General features: G+C 40.8%; 2 protein-coding genes across 2 annotated transcripts; one reads left to right on the top strand and one right to left on the bottom strand.

Annotated features, from left to right (window-relative positions):
* Window positions 1–20: 20 nt before the first annotated feature.
* tlcd1 (TLC domain containing 1) lies at window positions 21–7,616 on the bottom strand. Its single transcript, XM_053423306.1, has 4 exons — window positions 7,007–7,616; window positions 5,952–6,034; window positions 4,391–4,473; window positions 21–2,665 (listed from the first exon to the last, which is right to left on the bottom strand). The coding sequence occupies exons 1-4, from the start codon at window positions 7,210–7,212 to the stop codon at window positions 2,261–2,263; spliced, it is 777 nt and encodes a 258-aa protein (XP_053279281.1). The 5' UTR covers window positions 7,213–7,616; the 3' UTR covers window positions 21–2,260.
* Window positions 7,617–15,228: 7,612 nt separating this feature from the next.
* On the top strand, window positions 15,229–26,913 carry nek8 (NIMA-related kinase 8). Its single transcript, XM_053422621.1, has 15 exons — window positions 15,229–15,312; window positions 16,790–16,995; window positions 17,558–17,790; window positions 17,884–18,015; window positions 18,396–18,604; window positions 18,702–18,781; window positions 18,869–19,053; window positions 19,754–19,901; window positions 20,309–20,385; window positions 20,604–20,721; window positions 20,856–21,006; window positions 21,543–21,706; window positions 21,960–22,112; window positions 23,859–24,017; window positions 24,863–26,913. The coding sequence occupies exons 1-15, from the start codon at window positions 15,266–15,268 to the stop codon at window positions 24,889–24,891; spliced, it is 2,091 nt and encodes a 696-aa protein (XP_053278596.1). The 5' UTR covers window positions 15,229–15,265; the 3' UTR covers window positions 24,892–26,913.
* Window positions 26,914–27,438: the final 525 nt, after the last annotated feature.

Here is a 27,438-nt window from a genome sequence, read left to right on the forward strand (position 1 = left end):
AAAATACAAATAACCCCCTGTTATTTTAAATACTTTTTTAATTCATGGTTTCACTCAGCAATCCAAAATACAAGGCTCCTAAAAACAGTTGTCAATTAAATACAAGATACATGATACGCTGGGGCTGCGAGCAGCACTGTGTGGGCCCGAGCACTTGTGATCTCAGGACCTCATGCAAAATGGCTCCGTGTTGTGTGTGTTTTGTGTATCACAGGAAGCACGTCACTTCCTGCGTCCATCATGCAGCGCTGGACCACACCCACTAATCACGCATTAAGGTCCACAAAATCAAGCATGGACCACAGAGTGAACATTTTGTGTTAATCGAATTAAAGTTTTAAAACGAGGCTAACTTCCTTTTGGCGGTAGGTGGTGCTATTACTACCACTATGTGTTTTGATGGTGATTCGTAAAAATCTGACGCTAAACCGCGGCCACACTGTTTGATGGAAACTCACAACTTGATTTAGTTTTAATCTCCAACTTGTTAAGATGACTCTCAATGAATTTGAAGTTGATCTGATGAAAGCTCTATGATGGGTTCGTTCAAATACACGTGTAAAATAGCCACAAAATCCAAAATGGCAGACTTTCTGTTGCATTAATCACAGACTTTTTTTTTCAGAATTTCGTGACAATCTGTTAAACCATACGGAATTGTATTTAATGTTAAACTCAATAATCTCTCAGCTTTTACAAACACACATATCATTCTGTAACCCACTGTGTCTGTATGTCTTTAAAAGGCACTGCGGTGAAGGCACTGTAGCACAGCTCAGACGTGTCCAAACATCTCTGTCTGATTTTGTTGCTGACGGCTGAAATGGAAAACGAAATGTACTGATCATTATTTGAAAAGTCACTGTCAGCACATTTACGTTTTTTTGTCATGATTCGCAAAACCTGCATTTTGAGGCCACTAATGGTTCGATGCTGGGCACTTGTGTCATCCTTTAAAATATTAAAAGGAATCCACATGTATTTAAAAAAATGCTATAGATCTGCTTTTGAGTAAAGTAAGATGACTCACGACTTCATCAGAATATCGTCTTTTGATATCTTGAAAAAAAAAAATCTAATCTGTAAAAGTACTATTACTTCTTAACCAAGCACACTCAGTGCAGATGTTCTTCTGTCCCTCCACATCGTGTCTAGATCCTCGTAACGTGGTATCAGTCCTGATTGTCTTGCTGCCTGCTCATTATGAAGGTTTCTCCCACGTCCCTCTGATATTCCAACTAGAGCCAGATATGAGCCTTTCACAGACATATGGGATATCACTGTTTTGAGTTTCCCCGACATGCACCAACATCAAATGCAAACTTTTATTTGAATAGAATAAAACAATGCAGGAAAGATATGTATTTATATCTTTATCTTACGTAATATCCTAATTCAACTTCTATATCTTTGGTTTTATTTGTTTTCTTTTCCTTTTCAGCTATAAGTTTTTGGTTAAACTGTAAAATATCAAACCTATTTTAATTTCTTTTTTTCATAAGGGTTTGATAACAACACATTAGGAATCACTGCCCCAAAAAGAATGTTTACAGGCTCTATTTCCCTCCATCAAAATACTATTATTCTAGACAATTTCAAATGTTAAAGATATATGGCTTGGTCGTCAGCAAATCTTAAATGCAATGTCACAATTCAAACGTACGTATTAAACATTTCGACTTCCATTTCTAGCTGAGAGCTGAATGAGAATATCGATGCAACTCTTGTATTTGTACGCAAATAATGCGTTCACGACATATCATCCATATTCAAGTTGAAAAAGCTGAATATTCGTCATTCATACCTTTTATTCTCAAGTAAAATAAGTAAAACCAAGATAACTTATTATCAGCTAACTGCTTCCTGACCAGTGCTACATTTTTTTAAGAAGAATAGCTAACGTTTGGGTCTTTCATTTAATGTGTACAAAAACAAGTTGTTGTCTTGCTAGAGGATTTTTTAATCTGTTCAAAGCAGTAACATCTTAATAGTCAGTGAAATGTTGCTTGATTTTCAGAGTTCTCCTTCTAAAAAGCCAATTCACTGACTCTCCAACATCTGTAGAAAGCAAACCCTGAACAAGGCTGCTTCTTATTCCACCAGTAAGTATTATTCTTGGGGGGTTGTTCTTTGGCAGAGAGACACAACAAAGGAACCTGTCATCACGAGAAATGGTGTCAGTTATAGTTTAAAAAGGGAACATTTGTAAACTCCCAACCTGAATAAAAATCGCAATAAAGTCCCGTAAACTTTCCTCCAATCAATCAGTGAGGAACTTTTTGGAGTTGCTGCTCTGAGTCCCGTTCTGTCCCACGTAGCTCTTACTCCGAGGGAAGAAGTCAGCACGGATCAGGCGGTAGAAATAAATCAGGATCATGATATTCATCATCATCATGCTGATGAGGAAGAATCCACCACGGTCCATCCAGGAGTAATTGTGAAAGATATACCGGGAGAGGTAAAACTGGGTGCCCAGACGAAACACCACGTAGGTGAAGAAGTTGACGTATTTGTTGATGTGGAACATGGAGGACGACTGAGCGCCGCACAGTTTCAGCATCAGCCTCAGATGCAGCGTGACACTGTTGACCTCCACGAAGAGGGCGATGACGGCGCCGGCTACGTACAGCTGAGTGAAGAGGGCGTACAGGAAACAGGAGATCACCTGAGGAGGAGGAGACCCACACAGAGAGAGGTGGAGGTGTTTATACAGCGAACACATTTTGTTCAGCTTGTTTTTTGTTCATTTCTCTGAATGATCATGTTAAACGTCCTGACTTGATTGGCTCCAAAGTTTCAGGCAAGAAAAGAAATGTGCCAGGGGAAGATGGCTCTAGTTGTTTCTACCTTTTTTCTTTTACCTTGAAAAGCAATTTCTTAACTTTTAAAAGTGCAACACATTTTATATTTATCACTATTATCATCCTATTATTTCTGTTCACAGAGATTACAAAAACAAACATATTCAAATCTCTTTGCATAATTACCTCTTTTAAACATTTCAACAGTTTATGAGTCAATCTTATGAGTAGAGACAGAAGGTCTTATCGTTGTCAGCTAATACTTGCCAATGTGTTTGGAGAGTTATGAAACTGTATCTCAGACTATGTGTGAGTACTGAGATTTATGAATGCCTAAGAGAAGCTGCAGATTGCTAGTCGGGTTTGCAAGCCTAATTTGTAAACCTGCACAAATATGTAAATGTTTGCACCAGCAGGTATAGATAAAATAACATAACAAGAGTGTCACTCAGTAGAACTGATACTTTAGTTATGTTATAATATACCTGAGTCAATCAAGCCAACAAAACAATGCAGATCATGAAATCATTATCTCCGTTGTGAAAGATAAAACCACTTTAAATCCGCTAGATCAGTTTTTTTATTTGGATCCTAGAACACTCATAGTCCTAAATATGGCTGATTGTTTTAATCATGATCCATGATCAATCTCACAATGTTAAACAGAGTGATAAATCAATTCCTGGATCCACCCCTTTGTTCAGACCCACACAGAACATTGAATGGGTGGTTTCTTGGCCCATGCATCATTATTAAACATTTTTTTGTGGATATTCGTTCAGTAATTTTTTAGTAATCCTGCTGACAAACAAACAAAAACACACAAGGACCGGGTGAAAACATAACCTCCTTGGCAGCAAGGGAAATTCTCAGCTGTGCTTGTCACATGACCTCTTCAACCTCACAAAGAAATTCTAACCCACAGTTGCTTTGGTTTCCAAAGATACAAAAGCAAATTCTGGTTTAAAATAATTCACATAATTAAAACAGCATATGGGATCAACTTACACAACATGCTGTCAGACCCAGTGGAAAAACACCATTTCAAATACTTAGGATGTTTTAGGCACACAACTCTCAGACACAGACGCCGTGGTGGAAAGGTGGGGTTCTGCAGGTTTCAACAAGTTCATCTTAAGATTTTAAAGACATCTTTAAGGCCATTATGAATGAAAGTTAAGACCCATGTCAGTTGGGATTGGTATGAAGGTTTTTTTTAAGACAATCCTGAAATAGGAAAACACAAGTCTGCCTGTTTGCCTCGTGCTGCAGTGAGCTTGTGCTTGGTGGCACCATCTTCTACATTCACGTCATGCAGCTCAACTCACAGACAGCCTGTGTGGTTTCCTTGTAAATACTCCTTCGCTGGACTTGTTTGTGGAGGCTACTCCATTAATAATCTAACATTATTCAATTAAAACTAACATGTACAACAAATCAATAAATTGTACAACGCAGCATATTTAGTCGCCATTTTTACTTTTTCTTTCTCTCTCTGTGTTAAACCTGTTTAGATGTTATCGCCTTTCTTTTTGTTGTCCTAAACACTGACTGTGAAACTGAACCAGAAAATGCAGCCTTGTACATACCAGCGCATGATGGAGTAAGAATTCCCATGATCCTCTTCCATGTCCCGTCAAGATGATATCACCCGCGTCATGCACAAAGTACCCTGAAGGGGAAATGAAATGAGACTCATTCATCAGACAAATGACGCTTGGTTCACAGTTGTGTTTGTGGAGCTCAGGTCAAACTAGTGTCAAGTCGCTGATGCTGTGAACGTAGAGATTCAGGTGAGCGACTGGTGGAGAGACGACAAACATCCAGTGTGAGTGTGTTACAGTCTTGGTTGGATAGCTTGATAGAATGGCAGCTAAAGAATTCATGAAATATCCGTGGTGATTTAACTGTGACGGGCTCATTTACAGGAGGGATTCAAGGGGCTTATGGTTTGTGTCACTGTGTCACTTCCACACTGCTGCTGGCGAGGCACGCGACCAGCCGTTGTGTTAGAGACCAGCACCATGATGTTCGGCCTCGGTGGAGCTCAGAGATGTTTGCGGTCGCTAGGCCAGATCTCCCCAGGTTTGCTTCTCCACAGCAACCCAATGATGCACAGAAGATGGAACACCTCCATCAGATCACAGAGGGGATTAGCGCTGGTAACTGTTTGGACAATCACGTGGAACCAACAGATTTGTTTCCGTTGTTGCTCTGAACAACTGGAAAGGAGCCAGTTTTACCCCCCCCCCCACCCAGGACAAACTTAAGAGCAACTTTAGCAACAGGCCCATCCAACCGCTCTGTTCACAGGAACGATACAGGAAGTATTTCCTGCCCGGTGCTATCAGGATATACAATTCATCTGCCTCGGCCAGATCTGTGGTAACTGAACTGGACTAAACAGAAGAACCTGCACTTGACATTCTGCTCGTCGGCTGTTTCCTCTGCACTAAACACTCCACTCTGGTTATATCTAGAAAATCTGACATATGATATGTGATCTAGACACCATATTGATATTGTATATCATATACAGGTGGGTATGTATGTATAACTTCATTTACTAACCCTCTCATTTGCCTTATTGTATTGTAAGTGTGCTGGACTTCCACAGCACTTGTATATTTTCTTTCCTCTTTGTGCAGTTTGCCTTGTTTCTATTGCATTTTGATATACGTTGCTGCTGCTGTGCCAATTTAATTCCCGAGAGACGATAGAGACGATGCTGTCAATCACCACCGATACCAAATTCTTTCTCTAGCGATTTACACAAGAGCTGCAACAATTAATCAATTAAGATAGAAAAATGCCAATAAACTAATTTGTTGGCTTTAGCTCCTCAAAAGTTTGGATGTGATTCTTTAACTTGTCTTACATGACATATCTATGAGTTTTTAAAGATTGCTCAGGCAAAACGTCATGCGAGGACCCCCCCCTTTGGAAAATCATAGTTTTTTGGCAACGTGGGAGAAACCTTTATAATGAGCAGGCAGCAGCACAATCAGTACTGATACTGCGTTACGTGTAGCTAGACTCGATTTGGAGGGACAGAAGACTATCTTCACAGTGTGTGGTTGGTTAAGAACTTATTGTACTTTTACAGAGTGGATAGTTTGTTCACTTCTTTTCCACGGTGCATTTACTGACCTGTTGAGACGCAGACAAGCAGGTAAGACAGCGGCGTGTGGTAGGAGTGGAGGTTCATCAGCGTCTCGGGCCACACGAGGACACTGGAGAGGGACACATGTTATGGACAGTTGGGTCTGTAGTGGCCTCACTCCTGGAGATAAAAGCCTGACTAAGCAGAGACATTAATATCAGGTGTTACGGCTTTTTTATCCCCCTGAGCACTAAATAACCTCTTTTATTAGTTGTATAAATTGCATTTTGTTATGTTATATTATTCCATCTAAATGCTTCTTATTTTGTACTTTCTATCTGTGCCGGTATATTTATCTTAGCACCATTGTTTCTACTACCTCACTCTTTTTGCATTTTTCAGTTTCAGTTTTCATTGTTTGACAAAAAGGCGTCACTCCTCAAAAAGCAGATATTTCTCTGCGTCTCCTCCTTGTATAAACACACCATAACTATGTGTTGTTAATAAATCACCTATATCCCTCGTGATACATGTGAAGCAGTGAACTGTTTCCTGAATGCTTGGTACGATATCAAGCACACATAACCTCCTTTAGAATATAAAAACTGCTGTTGTCACATTTAAAAGCAGAGTGTATTATGGGGGGGAGCAAAAAGCTGTCAAAATGGCCTTAATCCCACTGTTTTTATGTTAAAAGATGAGTCACATGCATGGTCCCCACCCAGAAAAATTGTTTCTCAATTTTTTTTTCTACAAGATTCGATCAGGCCAACAGGTTTTTCCAGTTTGCAGAGTCTGCAGGCCGACACTTGAGTAACACAAACGTCTCACACGGTGTGAAGTTTAAATATGTGCCTCCTCTGAGTGATTCCAACATTCAAGCAAATGGCAATAACATTCCCTGAGTAGATCCTACATTTTAGTGACATTTCTCTCCCAGCCTATAAAATGCCTTTGTCTTCCCCCGTCCCCGACCCTGTCTGAACATGCCTTCTTCCCCTGGCTGCCACAGACTGATACAGCTGCACACACACACATTAACACACACCACTTGGACTGTGAATGGACAATGGCTTCCCAGTGTGGATGGATGGGGACTTACCATGTCAAGGCCCATGTTCCAGTCAGCAGGGAGTGCACCATAGAGACAGAGAGGTTCTTCCACTTCCAGAAGCGGAAGTCATCGTGCCTCACCAGCTTGGGCACAGGCAGTCTTTGCAGAAGTTTGTGTACCACCCTGAAAATCAGTGAGCTCACCAGCACTGAGAGGCCTGGGCGACTCCTCAGCACAGGAAGCAGGGCCTCCATCCTCCCCCGTCACACCCTCTGTCTCCGGGTGCTTGTTGCTTCCCTTCGTCCTCTCCCTCTCTGGGCTTGGTCTCCTGTCACCGTCGCCTCGGATATGCTCGATCTAAGAGGAGATAGTTTCAAGGACAGGGGTCTGCAAAGAGAGGAGAGGCTACAGCAGCTGTAGGAGGATGAGCCTGGGTTATTCTCTGGGAGGTTTCTCTGAGGTTCTTTCCGCAGAGCTGATGTTTTAGTCCTGCCCTTTCTTCTCCTCACGTGTTCGGTCTGAAGGGGGCGGCTCGGAGGGGATTCCTGAGACAGCTCATTCAAATGCGACGCTGTTTTTCTCGCAGGAACGTGATGAGGCCCCGCGCTCTTCCCGCCTGTCGGAGCCAAATGAAGGCAGGAGTTGTGGAGAGGGAGTGGTGTGGGTGGCGCCGCTGCTGCTGCTCCTTGGAGCCACAACAAAACAAGGAGGGGCAGAGATTGCGATTACGCAAGGACCAAAAAAAGAAAATCACAGAGCACGAGTGCAGAAACTTGATTTGTGGGTAAACATGTCGACAACCACCTGTAGACAAAGTGAGACAACTTCGTGGAGGAGTTTCTTCAAGGTTTTTTACATCAGTACCGTGCGTATGAGAGCCTTTTACGCACTGTGCGTAAAAGGCCAGTTTCTGGATTAAATGTATACATTGGCTAAGAACAACAGTAATTTAATTTATTATTCTGATCATTATTTCAAGAAGATAAAAAGATGAATTACTTCGTCACCAAAACTTGATTCTAAGAGACGAATACATTTGAAATGTGATCTATTATCTTTCAATTTTAATTGAAAGATAATAATAATTTAAGCCATGTTTAATGATGCCCTTCTACTGTGTGGATATACACAAACACACACACACACACATATATATATATATATATGTATGTATCTACATTTTGTTCTACTTCAGTCATTTTAGTCGACGCTTTATTGAAGTTCCACACATGTCTCATACATGTGATGCCCCCTCAGCTCCCCCAGCCAGGGGTTGGGTTTCACGTCTGTTCAGTTCCTTATTTTGTTAAATAAATTCCTTTTAATTGCATTTAGAATTTATATAGTTTACTCATGTGGTGCACAGAGACGTGATTGGTTTTCATCTAGTTTAATCTTTAAATTTGTTTCAAGGTTCTTCTCTTTAGCTAATCATATCACCTTTATTAAGTAATCTTACTTTTTTGCACATGTATCCTAATCCTCTGGGATAATGAATCTCTCCTGAAGCTGTATAATACTTGTGGAACTTCATATAAAGAGCATAAAGAGAATATCTTGAGTGTATTTTAAATTGTTGCATCACTTACAGTTAAAATTGTTGCTATAAATAGAAGTAACAAGCTGATATGTTTGGAGCGTAAGGACCTAAATCTTGTTCTGTGTTAAAGAGGCTGCCTGACAGTGACGTCCTCCTTCCCAGACTGTAACTCTTTCCATGAACACAGCCCTCAGTCCCCACTGCTGGCCTCCATGCAGCCTGCTGGGTAAAAAGGAAATGAGCCCCCACTGCTAGGACCCTACATTACCACCTGGACGACACATGTATGTGTGAAACCCCAGTACATGAAGACTTAACTTTTGTTCAAGCCAGAAAACGACTTCAAATATTTTTTACAACTAGTGTATTTCTTAAAGCTATCTGTAAAATGTTTTTAATAGTTTGGTTACTTTCTCGTTCTCTCTTATTTGTTATGCAGGAGTGCCTTTTGTACACGAGGAGACTTAATTGGCTGAGGAGGGAGATAGGTCGGGCTCTGATCTTCTGGTTGGATGTTCGATCCCTGGCTTCCCTGAACACAGGTTGCCTCATGAAGGGTGTCCATCCCCAGGAGGTTTCACTACAATTCACATCTTAGGACACATGAGTCTCGGGGGGCGGGTGGGTCAACGACTCTCAATGACCCGGAAACGACTCCCGACGAACCCAACCGCATGGTGGTTCCAGCCTCTCAGGTAAGCTCAACAACAACAAACAACCCTACAAGTTAAATACCTGGGACTTGTCAGGGAAAGGTAACATTTTGATCGTGCACAGTGTAATCATGTTAGTTTCCCCTTTGATTGATCATGATTGAAACGTATACAATGTAACCTGAATCCCTCTGTATCCCGTACAACTAAATTAATCTCGGCCTGATTCACTAAACTAAAGCATTGTCGCCTCGATGTCCTCAGAAGATCCTGACCTGTCCCTTAGAAACAACCTCAACCAGGTAAGGAAGGAGACTGGACGAATTAAACACCCTTTGAGTTTTTATGACAATTGAAGGCTGCCCCAGGTTCTCTCTAATGTTTGGAAGGTGAGGTGAGGGTGAGGTGAGGGGTGTTCAGCTGCAACATGCAACTCCACCACTAGTGTGGAATACTATCACTGAATTCTACACACTCAACCTTTAAACTGGATGTGCAATTCCCACCTTCAGCCTGAACCATCAACAGCAGGTAACCAGATACATTATACATCCTGCAAACTAATCGTCCCTCCTTATTTCCGTGTGTTAAAGCTCATTCATAATAACTGAATGACTCTTTTACAGGAAAAGTAAAACACAACTAAAATACTACTTGGAAATCACAAAAAAAAACTCTCCTGAACAAAAGAAAACCCCCTCCACTTAGTCTGTCTCAGTGATGTCATCCGTGGTCACCAGGACCACACAAAAAAAGAAGGAAATGACGGGGCAGCACGTTTCAAACATTATGGCGGGCCCATAGACTGTGGGTGGGTTAGAGCAAAGGATACACATGGTGAGTATAACAAAATTTTAACACTTAAACAGTGTTTAAGCCTGCAAGAAGAATAAAAAGGTAACTTAACTAGATAAACAATGTGTGTTTACTTCATCTACTCTTTGATGTCTAATGCAACATATTGCTAATACAAAGAAACCCAGGACTGGAAGTGGTGCGATGTTATACATAAAAATGTATATGTTTAATGTATAAGATAAGATAAGATCGACCTGAATGGTGACAATGAAAGGAGAAAATAGAATGCAAAAAATTAAAAAATTCTACAAATGCTGAATATGTCTTTCTACACACCATTTCACTGTAGTGGTTTGTATGACATTTTAAAGGTAAAGTGCAGTGGTGGTTTATTGTACCAGCAAGTAAAGAAATGATACATAAGAAAATAAACATGTGATGGACGTGATGTCACTCGCCTCGGCCGGTTGACTCAAACAAGACCAACCTGCTTTCACTGTTATCCTGGATTTACATGTACAGCAACAACCACAGTGCATATCCAGACACATTAACCCCAGTATACATGTAGCGATTGACATGTGTCAAATCATCACAGTGTACACCTGGGTTTTATTGTGAGTGGATGAGCAGATGTGTTTCTTGTTCATCTGGAGCGTTTGTTCCACTGTTCCACCTCCAGGTCCCTTAGACCTGAGGACAGTTTCTAAAATCCTGCTCTCTGGTGGATCCTGAACAAAACTACACATCCAGAATCCACTACAGAACTAGTATCTGATGTTTTTTTAAGCTGTATGTCAATTTTCTATAAATCTTACACTCCAACTTTGATAGTAACTAGAAATAAGTGTATGATTAAGTCTTTTTTTTATATTTATTTTTTTTATACGTAAACACATTCCATGAAGTATAAGACCCTGTTCTGGGTAAGGGTTAGGGGTTACACATCAGCCTTAATGCAGTGCATATGAATTTTTGAAATCAGACTTCTATCCTCATCGTTGCATGTGAATAAAAACATCTTTAAATATTTGTAATTCAACTAAATATGCTTTAACACACATTCTCTTATATTAACCTTGTTTATCATATTGTCATTTGTCATATTCCTGTAAACCCCTAAACACTACACCTGAGAAAGAAGTGTGAGTTTTTATATTGTTTTTACTTACTATGTAAATTGAATGATAGTTGTAAAACAAAGCTTATTTCCTGTTGCCAGTAGGTGGTGCCATGAATATTATTAAATACAGACTAATAAATCTGTTCAAGTAGGGGCTATGATGTAGCGGGAGCAATTATGTGTCGATTGGACAATGTTGTCACCTTTGCAAGACATCTAAGATTCCTTTGTTCTATGACCACTGACACTGTCACTGCAGGAGTGGAGTTGTTTGTTGACGACTCAGCATCAAAGGATTCATGGTCCGTGTATGTCCGAGATACAGAACCTCGTGTTTTGATGGCATGTTATCAAACTTTGACGCCAAGCCACGGTCACACCGTGTGACGAAAACTAGATCTTTGAGTTAGTTTGTATCTCCATCTTGTTGACATGACACTTGTTGATCTGTTGTAAGCCCTGGTACAAGTACATCAAAGTAAAAATGTGGAAAATGGCCAAAATGGTCACTAAATGCAAAATGGCGGGCTTCCTGTTGCGTTTTTCAAACTGCACCTCAGACTCTTTTGTATGTCTGGTCATTATACACCTGTGTTTCGATTTTTGTGAAGATCGGTCAAGGTTAACACGTTCCAGGGGGGGCACGGGGGATTGCGCCGTTGAGCCATTTTGCCACACCCATTTAAAATTACTCCAGAATACATATATTTTCACCACTTTCTAATTTTCCTGCAGATTTTGGTAAGAATTTGAGCTTGATAAAGCCCTCAGAAAGCCAATTAATTTGCCTGAAAAAAATTCATAATAATCCTTACAATTTCAATAGGGCCTCCCACTGTCTCCTACTGGTCTTTGCTCAGGCCCTAATAAAACTGCAGAGGTCGTATGAGGCCTATCGTTGTGACCTTACTGAAAAAATGTATAAATAAATAAAGAGCAGTTAACAAAAAATCTTGAAGTTAAGTTCATGGTCAAATCGAGGTCTCTGTTTGGAATATTGAACCTGCCTCAACATGCTGGCAGACATATGAATATGTGAATCATCATATGTACGTGTACCTGTGTACCAGTGCTCGTTGCCTGCTCCTGTAGCTGTGGGCCAGCACAGATATTCATATTCTTGTAACAACAGCTTGACAGAAACTGCACAGATAATAAGTCTGCCCTCTATCTGCTGGAGTACATCTGCACACGTGTATAACACAGCACCAGTAGATGGCAGCAAAACCTGATGGGTAAAAACAAGTATTTCACGCTAACAGATTTGTTTTGCCTCATCTGATCACTCAGGGGCATCATCTCCCTGCAGTTGAGATTGTTAAAATGCTAGAAAGTTAAATAGGATTGATGAGATGAGGATGATCATGAAGCACTCAAGTTCACATCTGTCCAGTATTTGTGGGAACAAAAAGAGAGAGAGAGCAGCTGAATGTGTGATATAAGTGACTCGGGTTCATCGGGGTCGATCAAAGTATAAAACTTGGAGCATGAAAGATTAACCGTATAATTTATCTATCTCTATCCACTGAGAACACTACGATCTGTAACACAACACCCTGCGGTTCCAGAGAAGGAGAAATGTAACTTAATACCATCAATTATGTTTCCTGGTTGACTCACAGTGGTTATATGTGCTGTGGTGTGAGAGAACGAAAGGTCTCTCTCATTACGTTGTCACAGAGGATTATAATTCCTCACAGCTTCAGGTTCCAGAGAAACACACCTCAGGATTTCTGTCGGCAAACACAAAGAGACAGAACAAAAGGTTTCACACTGCACAGGCTGAAGCGGCAGCACCGAGCCACAGCGGAGTGATATTTGCTTTTACATATAATTAGTAATAATTATATGCATAAGCAAATAAAAGCAATAACAGTTAAGTTACTAGCCTGAATGAGTTAAAAAAGAACATTTAAATTCCAATACATACATACAGTATATGCAAATACACACAAATATGAATCTACATGCACACATCTTGCTAAATCAAAATGACAAAACAAGAAAGAAGCTGGATAAAACTTCAGAGAAGCTATGTATCATCTTTAACCTGATCATATTGATTATGATAGTGTGATAAATATTTGAAGCTAAATTTCAATATCAGACACATTATGTTTTTATGGCAACTTGTCTCTTATTGATACATTATTAATGTCTGTGATTTTCCTGCTGTCATATCATAATGTTCATGAAAAATATCCATGTCTATATATATGTCATCTATATCTGCTTAAGGTGAGAGCAGGGGGTGAAATCCTCAGTGTGATGAAACCACCTCGCCCACGACTTCCTGTCATGTGTGTTGTGAAATCTTAAAGGATAATTGGCAGAGAGGCACATCCTCAGGCGCTGCTGTTTACACTGGCCTTAGCATCAGTTTCACCGGCCCGCACGGCACATTCCCGGACTCTGACTCTCTCATCTCGAGACAGATCTGCTGCTGATGGAAGACAAGGCCAAATATGTCACTGAGCTGGACTGAGGAGTGGCACAGGACACCACAAGACTCCTTCAGGTGCTCCTGAGTTCTAATACCCCAGAGAGAGAGCAAACCACTGTTTGTTGAGCCACCTATACTCACCTGTCTCCCCCAGACAATCTTCATTTGCAGAGAAAAGGTTCAATTACACGCAGATCACTGTTTGTGGTGATGTATCATTATTCCAGATTGATGATAATAGTGGAGGTATTTGCTTCAGCACCACACAGAGCAGGCTTTGTCCCTGCACAAGGCGTTTATTATCTTCTTTGAGGCAGAGAGGGGAAACGGTGCTCATGAAGGCTCCTTCCTGCTTATCTCAGACAAGGGGAAGGAGCTTCATAATCACCAGGCGTCTGGATGGAAGACTGCACTCTCTGATGTCCCAGCTCAAGACGCTGGACTTATCACATCAGTCTCACCGTCTCTCACTGTCTCCATTTCAGCTTTCACTTCACGTGATTCATTTTTTTTTTCTGACATAAAAGTTTAATAACACACAACTCAATAGCGTACAGCGTAAAATAAAACTTGTATGCAGTATTATGTTTATTTTGTAGACTTATCACATGCTTAATTTTATATTTGTTATATCTTTTTTAACAAACCATTGTTTTCCTTCTTTACCTCAGCTGTAAAACTAATGGCAAATCAAAAAGCACTTAAGCAGAGACAGTAAGTCCACAGAAAGGTATTTAAGAATGTCACCATCCCCAAACATGTCCTCTATGAACACCATTAGTGAATTGCATAACCATTATATGGCATGCATGTAAAATAAATAGAGGGAATTGGGCGTTTCAAGGATCCATCAAATATGAATAACCACAATAAATGGTCAGTTTATATTTCTTGTAGTCTGCTAAATAAATTTGTGTGCTGTGGCCTGGTTAATGTTATCGACACTTTGTAATATGTGTATTTTAAGATGAATTATATGAGTTAGTTATATGTGTACTTGTGTACTTTAGTTTGAAAACTCTCAAGCCTTAAATTGCACCTTGAGAGGTGAATAAAGTAAATTGTAAACTTGAGTTTTCTCTAAATGACACTAAATCTATTCATCATCCTCTATGAAAATGTATTTTATACAAAACCCATTCACTTCACATATTCCCACATGGTACATATGTGTGTCTTTTTTTTCACTGTACAGTTTAGTTTTATTCAACTTATATTTGTCATTGTTTATCATTCTACCTTACACTTAAGTATCAGTATTCTTACACGTTACGTATTATTACTTACTGATGCCTGATGACTCAAATTTCCCTACTGTGGGACTAATAAAGGATTATCTTATTTTACCGTAGAGCTGAAATTATTGGTTTATTATTCCTCTAGGATTTTGAAAAAAAATTAAATGACATATCTTAACAATTGATTTGTCCTTAAAGTGATATTAAAGAATATAAATTCGAGCAATTCATTGACATAATAAGTACTTTCCAGTTTTCTATAATAGTAACTTTGAAATATTATAATATGATCAATATGCAATAAAACACTGATGTAAATTATGTAACAGGCTCCAAAGTAATGATAAATCTGCAGAGGTTTCAGATTGTGTAGATTTAAAATCTATTGACACTAGTTAGTGTGGCTGAGGCGAGCAGGAGTTTTCTCTTCGCCTTTGTCCCTCGCCGCTCGCTGTAGTTATGAGGTTGCCTAGAGACGGCGGAAACGTGTGGCAGCGGCGGCGGCAGCAGCGATGGAGAAGTACGAGAAGATCAAAGTTGTGGGACGAGGAGCTTTCGGGTAAACTCCCAGTTTATTTACACATCTCAGCTGTGGAACGTCACCAGTACACATCCCTGTTTAAAACACGGTGGTGCTAGCAGTGAGCTAACAAAGCTAACAACTCAACAAGGCCTCGGTGTCTCTCCCCAAAGAAAAGTAACGGGACGCGACAGATGTGCAGCGTCCTCTGAAAACACACGAAACACGAACCAGCTTTTGTTCTGAGTTTGTAAAACTGTGTGTCTTTACTTGAAACGTATGGGTGCGGTGTGTGTGTGTGTGTGTGTGTGTGAGGAATCTAAATGACAACTACTTCGTGTACATCATGTACTAATACTTTATGTATGAGTCGTCATTAATACCAGATTCTAGGTCTCCAGGGAAATCCTTCTCTTCCTGTGTAGCTTCTTAATCCATCAGTAAAACATCTGTATAGAGACCGCTTCACCACTTCTGGTAAAATGCTGCAGAACCTCTGGACCAAACTCCATTCGAAAAACTGCTTATTTAACATTTACAAGTACATTTGACTGACTGGGTTTTGACTTATATCTGAAAATAAACTGTAAACTCCCCAAAGCTGGTGACTCATTAGAAACATTAAGTTCTTACTGACCTCTTAAATTTCTAGTTGCATTATTAAAGAGGAGAAAAAACACAAGAGATTGTAGCTGAACTGTAACTTTAAAAAATGCAAAATGTACATTTGTCAACATGTACATTTACATGTGATCTATTGTAAGTCAAGAGCAAGTCATACCATATGTATAAGTTGTTAAATGCTAATATCCATACCATGATAAGCATGCATCTACATTGCAAATGTTGATAAGCAGTTTTTCTAATGGGTTCTGGTCCAGAGGTTGTTTTTCAAGAAGTGGTCAAACAGCCTATTTCCAAGTGAATTGCAGAGATACAGACATACGTGGTTCATACTGGAGGGGAGTCTTTCAGAACCTGGCTACTTATAAGTTGTTCCCATTAGGGGCTCATAACTAATAGTTACACCAGTAGTGCATTAAATAATTAATTGTGCCTTGTCAGAAAGATTTTCAAGTTAGTTATGCGAGTTATAAGATGCAGTAAAGTTAGCATAAGACAGCTTTAATATTATAACTATATTTGTATGAGTAAGGTATTAATAAAGTACTGAGCAGTTCCACAGGTACTTATATGTAGGTCTGTTGGATGAAAACAAGACTGTGGGAAACAAGGGAGAAACAACTGGGTATATGACAGATAAATTATAAAATAAGTGTGTTTGTGAACAGGGTGTTAATCTTATCATATATTCCAAAAGGAGAAGAGTATTTTAACTTATCCTCCTCATAATATGGATGCACATATATGCTGCCATACTTTCCTTTACATTATTATTCTCCTCAAATCATGTATTAAACTTGTGTGTCAGTCATAAAACTAGTATCAACGCTCGGGCACAAAAGATATAAACCACAAATCTGCATCTAATTGTTCTTCCTCTTCCTCCTGTCAGGATCGTTCACCTGTGCCGCAGGCGCAGCGACGGGGCCTTTCTCATCCTGAAGGAAATCCCAGTGGAGCAGATGTCACGAGACGAACGTCTGTCCGCTCAGAACGAGTGTCAGGTGCTGAAACTGCTCCACCACCCGAATATCATCGAGTACTATGAGAACTTCCTGGAAGACAAGGCCCTCATGATAGCCATGGAGTATGCACCAGGTACGATTACTGTAATATCTTATTACACGACCCCCTTTTGTTCATTGTGCAGCAAATCATGGTTCCCATGGTTTAGTGCTATAGGGCGCCATACCAGTTTTCATCTTCCCATGTCAGGCCTGGGAAGAGTACATGATAACACCTAATATCAGTGAGAGTGGAGGTGTTTCGAGAGATAATCTTCAAGTTTAAGGTTTCATATGAAGGTAAATGCAAGAGAAAATGCTTAGGAAAGACATCAAGACCCAATATTCGGCCTCCATTTACACATTTAGGTTTTCTGTTCGGGTTTAAGACTAAACCCTAAGTTCTGGACGTCTTTCCACATTAGATTTTCTATTTCTATAAAGAGAAATGCGACAAAATTCATTGGGCGAGATGATTATTATGTGGATTCTCTTTCCCTTTTATGTTGCTTGTTACCCTTTGGCTGTTAAATTGCTTGTTGGCTTTGATATCATCATGTTGACCCAGTAACCAAATCAGTCTCTGAGTTAGTTTGCTTTCAACGGACAGATATCATTTCATTGTCAACCGTTTGCTCAATGTTTTCTCCATGCAGGAGGGACCTTGGCTGATTACATTCAGAAGCGCTGTAACTCTCTGCTGGACGAGGACACGATCCTTCACTTCTTTGTGCAGATCTTACTCGCCTTGTACCACGTCCACAACAAACTCATCCTGCACAGGGACCTGAAGACGCAAAACATTCTTCTCGACAAACACCAGATGATCGTCAAAATCGGGGACTTTGGCATCTCCAAAATCCTCGTCAGCAAAAGCAAAGCGTACACGGTGAGCTAAGTTCTTTGCTTTGGACATATCTTTATGTGTTGAATTCTTACACATGCATGAATCAATGAGTCCTTTTTTTGTTTTGCTCTGCAGGTTGTTGGGACTCCATGCTACATCTCTCCAGAGCTGTGTGAAGGGAAACCTTACAACCAGAAGAGTGACATCTGGGCTCTGGGCTGCGTGCTGTACGAGCTAGCGAGCCTGAAGAGAGCCTTCGAGGCCGCGGTACTGAAAACCTTTTCTTTACAAAAATCCCTTACACATATTGATGTTTCTGATAGTGTGTTAGTTTCTGCAATATTTTTATTCTTAATCTGTGTCTGATGCATAAAATGGTGCTTTGGCAAAGGCAGTGAAACCATCCCAGCCATCCCCGTGTCGATCAATGTTTAAGTGTGAAGCAGATTCCTCCGGCTCTTGATTTAAACACAAATCAATAATTCAATCAACTCTTTTTGCTTTAACTCCTGTCAGTATTCAGAATTCAAATTCCACAGTGATTTACTAATGTGGAAGTCTTATTCCTTCAGCAGAGAGTTTGGGGGATTCTTCACACATTATTAATGAATTCTTAAAACTTGTGCTCGTTCGTTTTGCCTCTTCAGAATCTACCCGCCCTCGTTCTGAAGATCATGAGCGGCACATTCGCTCCAATATCCGACCGGTACAGCCCAGAGCTGCGGCAGCTCATCCTCCACATGCTCAATCTGGATCCATCCAAACGGCCTCAGCTCAATGAAATAATGGCCCTCCCCATATGCATCAGGCCCCTGCTTAACCTCTACACGGATATAGGCAACGTCAAAATGCGCAGGTATGATCCTAATGCAGAGGTGATGAGAAGATGGAGGTTTTTAGGAGACGCACTTTTTATATCTCTCTTAAAAATCATCTCCTCTGGATTTTTTCAGGATCGAGAAACCATTGTCAACAATGCACCCTTGTCACCAGGGCAGAGCAGGAGGCAGAGTTCCCGGCAACAGGTCCAGAGGTAATGCACACGACCTCCGGAACCACCTGTACCAAACTGATTGCAGTACTTAAACCACACTGATTGTTATTTCTTGGGCTGAAACAGATGGATCCTTCGGTTTAGGATCGGGGAAGGTGCACTCCCTGCCCCTGTCCTCCGTGTACACGTGGGGAAGTGGCATCTCAACGCCGCTGCGTCTGCCAATGCTCAACACCGAGGTGCTGCAGGTGTCCCTGGGCCGCACCCAGAGGATGGGGGTCACCAAGTCCGGCCGTCTGATCACCTGGGAGGTCTGTGTACAAAATACTAATGTTTTTAAACACATAAGCCTGCTTCAATTTAGTCAATTTATTGATGCAAAAATAATACATTTATAACGAGTCTAATATAAAGTAATCCTTAATATGATGCAGCCCTGTTCAACATCACAACCTAAAGCATCAATGTATAGGGCCAATAAAAGCAAAAACATTTCTTCTCTATAAAGGTAGAATTTATGATTAAATCATTGTCCTATATTGCAGACCTAGATCCTAGATTAGATTTCGCAGGTGTAAAGTAGCATCCGATTGTATTTCTACAGCTGCTACAATGCAGTATTTCATTTTTTCAGATGTTAAAAATATCACCGGTTAAGATCTGCTTTTGGTGTCAGCCCCTCAGAGAGCTTCTGTGTAGACTCAAGATCACATCACAGAGAAGAATTGCTGTGTTGAAGAAGCAGAAATAGATTATTCAGTTGCTTCAGTAGCTCAAACTGCAAACAGTCTCAAACCAAAGCAAGCATCGTGCCATTTTCCATTTACTGCATTATATTGAACTGTAGGAAAATGAATGAAATCAGTGACAGATACTGATATCAATTAAGCAGATTGGGGAATATGTGTGTTTAATAATAAAAGAAGTGCTGGGAAGCAGTGAACATCACAGACTGATGGTGTCTAATTATCTGTCTGCAAACAAACAATTAATAACCACAGAATGTTGCAGGCTCCGTCAGTGGGATCCGGTGAGGCCAGCCTGCCCGGCGTGGTGGAGCAGATGCAGCCTCAGTTCATCTCTCGCTTCCTCGAGGGTCAGTCTGGAGTCACCATCAAGTCTGTGTCCTGTGGCGATCTCTTCACCATCTGCATGACAGGTTGGTGGGCTTCTCCTGTTTGGACAGAAATCAAAGAGATCACAGCCGTGCTCAGTCAGTGTAGAAAGGAAGCTTGGCTGTTTATTGTCTGCACTTAACCCACCAGTCTTTTTTTTCCATCGTACAATTGTGTTGAGCTGAAACTCTGGTGCTCTGTTGTTGTTTTGTGTGATTGTGTGTTGTGAAAGCTGCTTTCAGTATATCCATCATCACAAAGCAGAAAACACAGGATTAAAGACCTTTCCTTCCAGCTCAGTTGCCTCTCATCACTTTTCACTGTAGTGATGCAGATTAGCATTTCCTAAAATAGGGATTAGAGGTATTCTGTTGGTCCACTCATGAATACACCTACCCTCATCAACAAATAATGCCTCTAATCCCTTACTCTTTATTTTTTCGATTTGCAGACAGGGGCATCATTATGACATTTGGAAGTGGGAGCAATGGCTGTCTAGGACACGGTAACTTCAACGATGTAACACAGGTACATTTTCACTCTGATTAATGCAAACTCAGTAAGCATTTTAGTAGGTACACTTAAACTTAAAGCTAAAAAAACATGACAAACTTTACGTTGTTGGCCATTTGACCTTTGTTGGACAGTTGGCAGTAGAGAGGCGGTATTACGTGAAGCAAAGGAGCAACAGGAAGCTGTGTCACTATTGGATAACATTTATTTTCTTTCTCTGATTCTGTTCTCAGCCTAAGATAGTCGAGGCCCTCCTCGGCTACGAGCTGGTTCAGGTGTCGTGCGGCGCTTCCCACGTTCTCGCCGTGACCAATGAAAGAGAAGTATTTGCCTGGGGAAGAGGAGACAATGGTATCGTAAAATTAACTGGTTGTTTTAGAGTCCGCTCTGTCTACCTTTTCAGCATTTGTTTGCCTATATGACTGATTTATGACGACAGCTCATCAGCACACAACATGATTGTTGAGTCTCACTCTGTCTGGAAGGTCGCCTGGGGCTCGGGGACCAGGACACCCACAACTCTCCGCAGCAGGTGTGTTTACCTGTGGAATTTGAGGCCCAGAGGGTCATGTGTGGAGTCGACTGTTCCATGATTGTCAGCACCCAACACAGAATTATGGCGTGTGGAAGCAACAGGTAATTATTGTATTCGTCATCCTAAAACACTTATCATTAGTCTCAGTGAACACCGACTGAGAAGCTCGTGATCGGCAGTGAAAACATCCCTCGTTTCAAATTTAATGAGAGAACAGCACTGCTGCATTCTGTGAAAATGATCTACTCGTGTTAACATTTAATAAACCAATGCTTCTCATCTGCCCCCTGTATGAACTCTTTCTTGTGCCTGTGGGCGGTGGTAGATTAAAGGTGCAGAGAGTCAGTTTCCTGGTTCACAACCTGTGAGACAGCATTCTCCTAAAGTGACAACCACTTTGTTTTCTCGCATCGTTAATCCCTCACTGTCACAGAGACTCAGGACAGGATGTCGATGTGTTTGTAAGAAGCACAAATTCAAAAACTGCAGCTCAGCAGCTTCCGGCAGCTGACAAGAAAACACATTTAATATTAACGGGTCTTGTCACAAAGTTATGTTTATGTACATTAAAAACTTTGCAATAACATTGAACTGCCTCTGTTGAAAAGCTTTGATTTTGTCGTTTTGTTGCGGTCAGGTTCAATAAGCTCGGGTTGGATAAGATAACAGCCGAAGAGGAACCGAATCCCTCAAACCAAGTGGAAGAAGTTAATTCGTACAGCCCCATCCAATCAGCGCCGCTCGACTCTGAGAGGATCACTTACATTGACATTGGAACGTCCCACTCTGTTGCTGTTACAGGTAAAGAAATTATTAAAGTCATTAATAAAATCATTATATTATTTAAAAGACATTTTCGAAGCAGACCCTTTGGCGGTAACACATTTCCGTGTGACTTCCTCCGTGATGGTGCGAAATAGGAGAAGGTCACAGTTTCACTCAGCACCAGCCAGACTAGTTTTTTCAGTTGTTGCAGCAACAAATTTGTTGGTTTCAGCTCCCAGATGGTTTTGTTTGCATCACGACTTTCACAAGACTCACGTTTGTCCTCCAGACAGGGGTCAGTGTTTCACCTTTGGCAGTAACCAGCACGGCCAGATGGGCTGCAGCTCCCGTCGCAGCAGCCGTGTGCCCTACCCGGTACCCGGCATGCAGGACATCGCCATGGCTGCCTGCGGAGACGCTTTCACCTTAGCTATTGGATCTGGTGAGTAGAAGGGACCATGTGGGATATTATGACCTTCTCTCTTTTCTTTAAGGTCGTACGCACGTCCACAGGTGACCTCTGCTCTGGTCGACGATGGGGTGCGACGTGTATGAGGTCACCAGATCAGTTGACCTTATAAGAATGATAAAGGTGTGATGTGTCAGGTGCTTACAAAGGGATCTAAGATATCCTTCAAGCTCAGACTTTACACGCCCACACACAGACTTAACGCTGCAGTCAGACCAAAATCCACCGGATAAAATAGACTTTCATGGTGAGGCCGAGAACAAAGAGGAGAGGAAAGAGCTGGGTTAGGATTGGCTGCAGTCCACAGGGTTGTAAACCAAGTAGGGTTTTTATCAAAATCTGTGTCACTATCACTGCTGCCAAACTGGTTCCACTTCTCTGCCACTTTCTTTTTTAGGCTCATTCGTGGGCGACGCTCGTGCCTACAAATTTTTAAATGTGCAACCAAAGCTTTGATTTTGGTTCGTTCAGATGTGATAGATTTAAGATTCCAGCATCAACAACTTGAACGTTAATGTCATCCAGATGGTTGTTAGATTGACATTACAGCACCATATCTATTACATTTGGGTTTAATTTCATTGAGCAACCATTTTTTCGGAGGTCAAACATTTACCTTATATTAAGAGCCGATTGTCTCATCATTTATGAGAGCTCTCCCATTTATAACTATGATTTGGAAGTTTGAGACGAGCTCTATTTAAAAGTCTGACACTACAAATGACATGAACAAGAGAATTAGAGGAGATCTTAGGTTATTCCAGATGTGCAGAGGCTTTAAAACTTGTGTTTTGTTGTCACTGTTTGCAGAGTTAAATGAAAACTATGACGTATTAACTTAAAAGCATATCATAAACACATATTCTAAAAGCAGGTGATGAGACTTTGATGGCTTTGCATTAACAGCTGACAGTTGCCGTTATGCAGAGGACTTTCGGTGACAGTTTTCCAAATATAGAATAAAACAAAAGAATAATTTTCCATATTTTCCATCAGTGTTAATCCCTCAGTCGAAAAGAGTTGTTCGGAGCCATGTGTGAGATGCAGGAGTAAACACAACAGGGTTCATCTCTGCTCTGAGTGGAGGCAGCATTTCTCAGATATCTGTGGTTTTAGATGCTCCAATGAAAACAGCTTTTACAGCATTTTAAACTCTGTGACCACACGACAGGAATCTGACTTAAAAACTGGGCCACTCAGATGGATTGTTGTTAATCCTCTGCAAATTAAAAGATTAAAAAACGAATGGTTAGGTGGAAGATGTTTTGTTGGAAAATGGTTGGCAGTCATGCAATCTATACAGTGGTTTCAGCTAATGGACTAAAAATACAAAACCGCTGGTACGGTCTCCTAAACATGTGGGTTAACGTGTGTCTTTTTGTTTGTGTCTATGTGTGTGTGTGTGTGTGTGTGTGTGTTTGTGCGTGCACTCGTGCGTCTCTCAATGTGTGTTCTGTCCTTAAAGCTGGGGGCGACATGGTAAAAATGACGTATTGTGCCAGTTCTCGGTTCCCTGGGGAGAAATCCGGCGGTGCCAGCCATGGCTGTCGGTTCTCTTTGTTATTGAAAAGCTTTGTTCCGCTTCCTTCAGATTGAGCCATTATGCCGCCACTGCAGGAGAGACAGAGTCATCAGTTAAAGATTTGGGCGGATTAATGTGAAGAAACAGCAAACAGCTCCTTGTTCCCCTGATTTTTTTTTCTTTTCGTTATTTCACAGAAGGGGAGGTGTACACCTGGGGAAAGGGGGCCCGTGGCCGCCTCGGCAGGAAAGAGGAGGATTCTGGGATACCGAAGGCAGTGCAGCTTGACGAAAGTCACCCGTTCATGGTGACATCAGTGGCTTGTTGTCATGGCAACACTCTGCTGGCAGTGAAACGTAATATTTTGCTTATTACTCTTTGTTAACAAACACTGGGACGTGTCGGGATGGGGTGAAATCTGTCAGGGAGAATATGAATCCTCTCAGAGAGGTTTTTCGGTGGAGAACTGTGAATGGATTCATGTGTAAGTCTTAAAGTCCACTGGCTTTAAACATGACGACAGCTCTTTTTCAGGCAGCCTTTACATCTGAAAGCATTTCCAGTGACTTGTTGACACTGGTTCCTATCAGCCATACTGGAACTTGTTCGGTCCAGTTTTGCCATGATGATATTGATTTTAGTCTGAGCTGAATCACGTGGCCACGTACCTTTTACGGTGGACGCCGGCATCGGTGCAAAAGCCAGAGATCCTGATGTGAACTGAAAAGCAGTGAAGGTGGGATTAAATCATGACTCTACAGTTCAAATTGAATATAGCTGCAGATTTAGGGAAGATTAAACTGCAGCACAGTTTAATAAGTAACAGAGATGTTGGTAATCCTTGCTGCAGGCTGCAGGCTGCAGGGCGGCTGTTTGAACATTTCCTGTGACAATGGAGACCGAGATCAACTAACACTGAAGAGGCACTAATAGAAATTTAAATAACAAGTATTTTCCTCCATGTTCAATGCAGCAGATGAGTTTATTTTCTACATTGCTGAATCTGCTGTGAATTGAATAATCATCTGTGTGTTCATCCAATCACAAAACGTATGCGTGATGATGAAAACCAACATATCCTCACTTTTGAGAAGATGGAAGCAGTAGATTATGCTTACAAATGTAATACTTATCACAATAGGTGCGAATTCATGAGTTTGTGTCAATCAACCAATCGATGAATTGCTGCCTCTTGTTACAGCTTTGCTCGAGGATTCTGTCCAGAGATGAGTTTGTCCTGAAGAAGAACCGGCTCAGCGGCCGTCCTGCAGCCCGGCGGTGCTGTGAGGTGACGGCTTCCTCCTCCAGCTGCGGTTCCGTTGAAAGATTTCTTTTCATACTGCAGCTGCGGCTTCAGGTTTTCTCTCGGTCTTTCTCCTCTGTATCTATGCTTTTTTTTTCAGGGATGAATGTTTGTGCCTCATTCTGTGTCTCTCATGGAGCAAAGGTCACAACCTGAGTATCTCCCAACCAGGTTGGATAAAGAGAGGTTGTAACACTGTGACTGAAGCCGGACTGCAGGAAGTCATTAGGCTGCTTTCATGTGGTGGACTATTGTCCTCTCCCACGTGCAGCGTGAGCATGATAAACCATGGAACTGGTTGGAGCTCTGTTAAGTCACTGGTGAATGTGATGATACAAAGCACAGAAGAGAAAAAGAAAAGAAAGGAGCCACTTGGGAGTTCATCAGTCAAATGAACCAAATGCATTCATCTGCATCAGGTCCTCAGTGGTCACATTGTGCTTTATTGGATTAACCCTCACATACATTTGTAACCCAGTGTTCGGACCAGATAACGACCTGTTGTTCAGGGTAACACAGAAACAAGCTTTCATGGTGTTAAAGGGCCTGACTGTGTCCGAACCCACTCACTCACCTCTTCCTTTTCTAAAGGGAAAAGTAAACACAGATTTCAGACACTTGTGAATAATCTACATGTCGGGGGATCGTTAGTTGTAAGAACTGTTTTCAGTTTTCAGTATAAATGTTTGAGGAGCACTCACTTGGATAATCTGAACACTCACATAATATGATGTACAATAGATATAGTGCAATATACAGTAACTAGGGAGGGATATTTTAAGTGAGATGATATATATATATATATATATATATAATTGTTTAATATATTTGTATTACTAATCTAAATCTGCAAAGTAACCAAATCTGCCAAATATATTACAGTGGATTAAAAGGTACAATATTTTCCTCTGAAATATAGTAAAGTGTAAAATATTCGATACCATCAAATGAAAATACTCAAGTTAAGTCCAAATACCTCAAGACCGTATGTAATTGCAGTATTTACCACCACTGGTGCCTTTGAGTCAAATATTTGTAGTAAAATGACATGTTTTTTCAACTATTATCAAATGCAGTTATCAAAATATTTTCTAGTGTTAAAGCTTTTAAAAACCCTTCTGGTTATGGGAAAATCACATTTTGTAATTCAGATGTATTTTATATATGTGTATATTAGTGTATGTTGCATTAGAGGATGGTTTCACTTTGCATGAGCCTTACGTTAGAGACGCTGAGGTTTTCAGAAACTGAGCTAGTTAGTTATTACATCTTTTTAATATCAAAACCAAAAGCTGCTGAAATAAATATTCAGGTACATGTGGATAGGAAACTTCTGTATCTGAACTGAGAAGTTTGATTTAAAAATAAAACCTCATCACTTTAAAATTATTAGATAAAAATCAACATCAAGCCAAATATGAACCACAGGCTTTCTCAGAGACAGTCTGATTATACCTTTGCTTTACTCTGCCCCCGCAGTGTCACATTAATCACCTGATTCATTATGTACGTTCCTTTATAATTTGATTAACAGATTAATGATCAGCCGCTCTGACTATTGTAATTATCGTGATATATAATCATTTCATATGTTGTATTTAATTATGAAGAATATATTTATGAAGATTCTTATGTTATTTTTCAAACTGTAATCAAATTTTTTATGTAATTGTTGATTATCCACACCTTCTGTGACGACATGGACCATTTACTGTGGTTGCCTTTTGTGATGATGTAATGATGATGTAATCCGGTGGCAACACAGCTCGTGAGAGAAGATCCAGTTGTGTGGATTATGATCTTTAGTCCCAGTGTTTAGAAGGATGTGCATTTGATTTTTTTTCATCAGTATTTTAACTAAAGTCAAGCATTTATTTTAAATATGTATATTTATACTGGTCACATTTGTATCATGGATTAATAATTAAATAAAGACAAAATACAGAATACCTTCATTTTGTGTGACTGCTCCACCACCAGGGGGCGTCTGTCACCTCTCCCTGCACTGAATGCCACTATTTGAGGTTAATTAGACGTTTTAACAATTAAATCTTCACAATCAAATCCTCAATTTCTCTTCCCGTCAATCAAGAGCGTGCAGCTTTAACAACTCTGAAGTAAAAACCGGTTTATGTGTATTTATGGAGGTAAACACGAGTTTTACTGGACAAACAAACAATAAACATGAAGCATGGGCATGAAATCAACACGCATCTCATGAGAGGATCGTGCAGCCAGACAAAAGGCTCAATTAAAGATGCATTCAGGGACATGAGGGGGAGAAAATGGAGAGAGCAGCTTCTTGACTCCTCCTGCCTGGAGGAGGAGGAGGAGGAGGAGGCGGGACTCGGCTGCACCTAAACAGACGGAGGGGTGAGGGCATTGTGTTCAGTGTGTCAGTGCTGCATCCACCCAGGAGGAGAGGAGGACAGGGCCACACCGCAGCTCTGACAGCCACAACAAACCCTCACAGG

Source organism: Pleuronectes platessa, chromosome 5 (assembly GCF_947347685.1).
Source record: "Pleuronectes platessa chromosome 5, fPlePla1.1, whole genome shotgun sequence".
In the NCBI taxonomy this organism is placed as follows: domain Eukaryota; kingdom Metazoa; phylum Chordata; class Actinopteri; order Pleuronectiformes; family Pleuronectidae; genus Pleuronectes; species Pleuronectes platessa.

Bases quoted from the DNA above. Each gene is read 5' to 3' on its own strand.
- tlcd1 (XM_053423306.1), bottom strand. From the start codon at position 7,212: ATGGAGGCCCTGCTTCCTGTGCTGAGGAGTCGCCCAGGCCTCTCAGTG. The intron at 6,035-7,006 runs GTAAGTCCCCAT...GTCCCTCTCCAG, and splicing joins GGAACATGGGCCTTGACATG to TGTCCTCGTGTGGCCCGAGA. The intron at 2,666-4,390 runs GTATGTACAAGG...CCTCCTCCTCAG, and splicing joins TCTTACTCCATCATGCGCTG to GTGATCTCCTGTTTCCTGTA.
- nek8 (XM_053422621.1), top strand. From the start codon at position 15,266: ATGGAGAAGTACGAGAAGATCAAAGTTGTGGGACGAGGAGCTTTCGG. The intron at 17,791-17,883 runs GTGAGCTAAGTT...TTTGCTCTGCAG, and splicing joins GCAAAAGCAAAGCGTACACG to GTTGTTGGGACTCCATGCTA. The intron at 19,902-20,308 runs GTTGGTGGGCTT...TTCGATTTGCAG, and splicing joins CTTCACCATCTGCATGACAG to ACAGGGGCATCATTATGACA.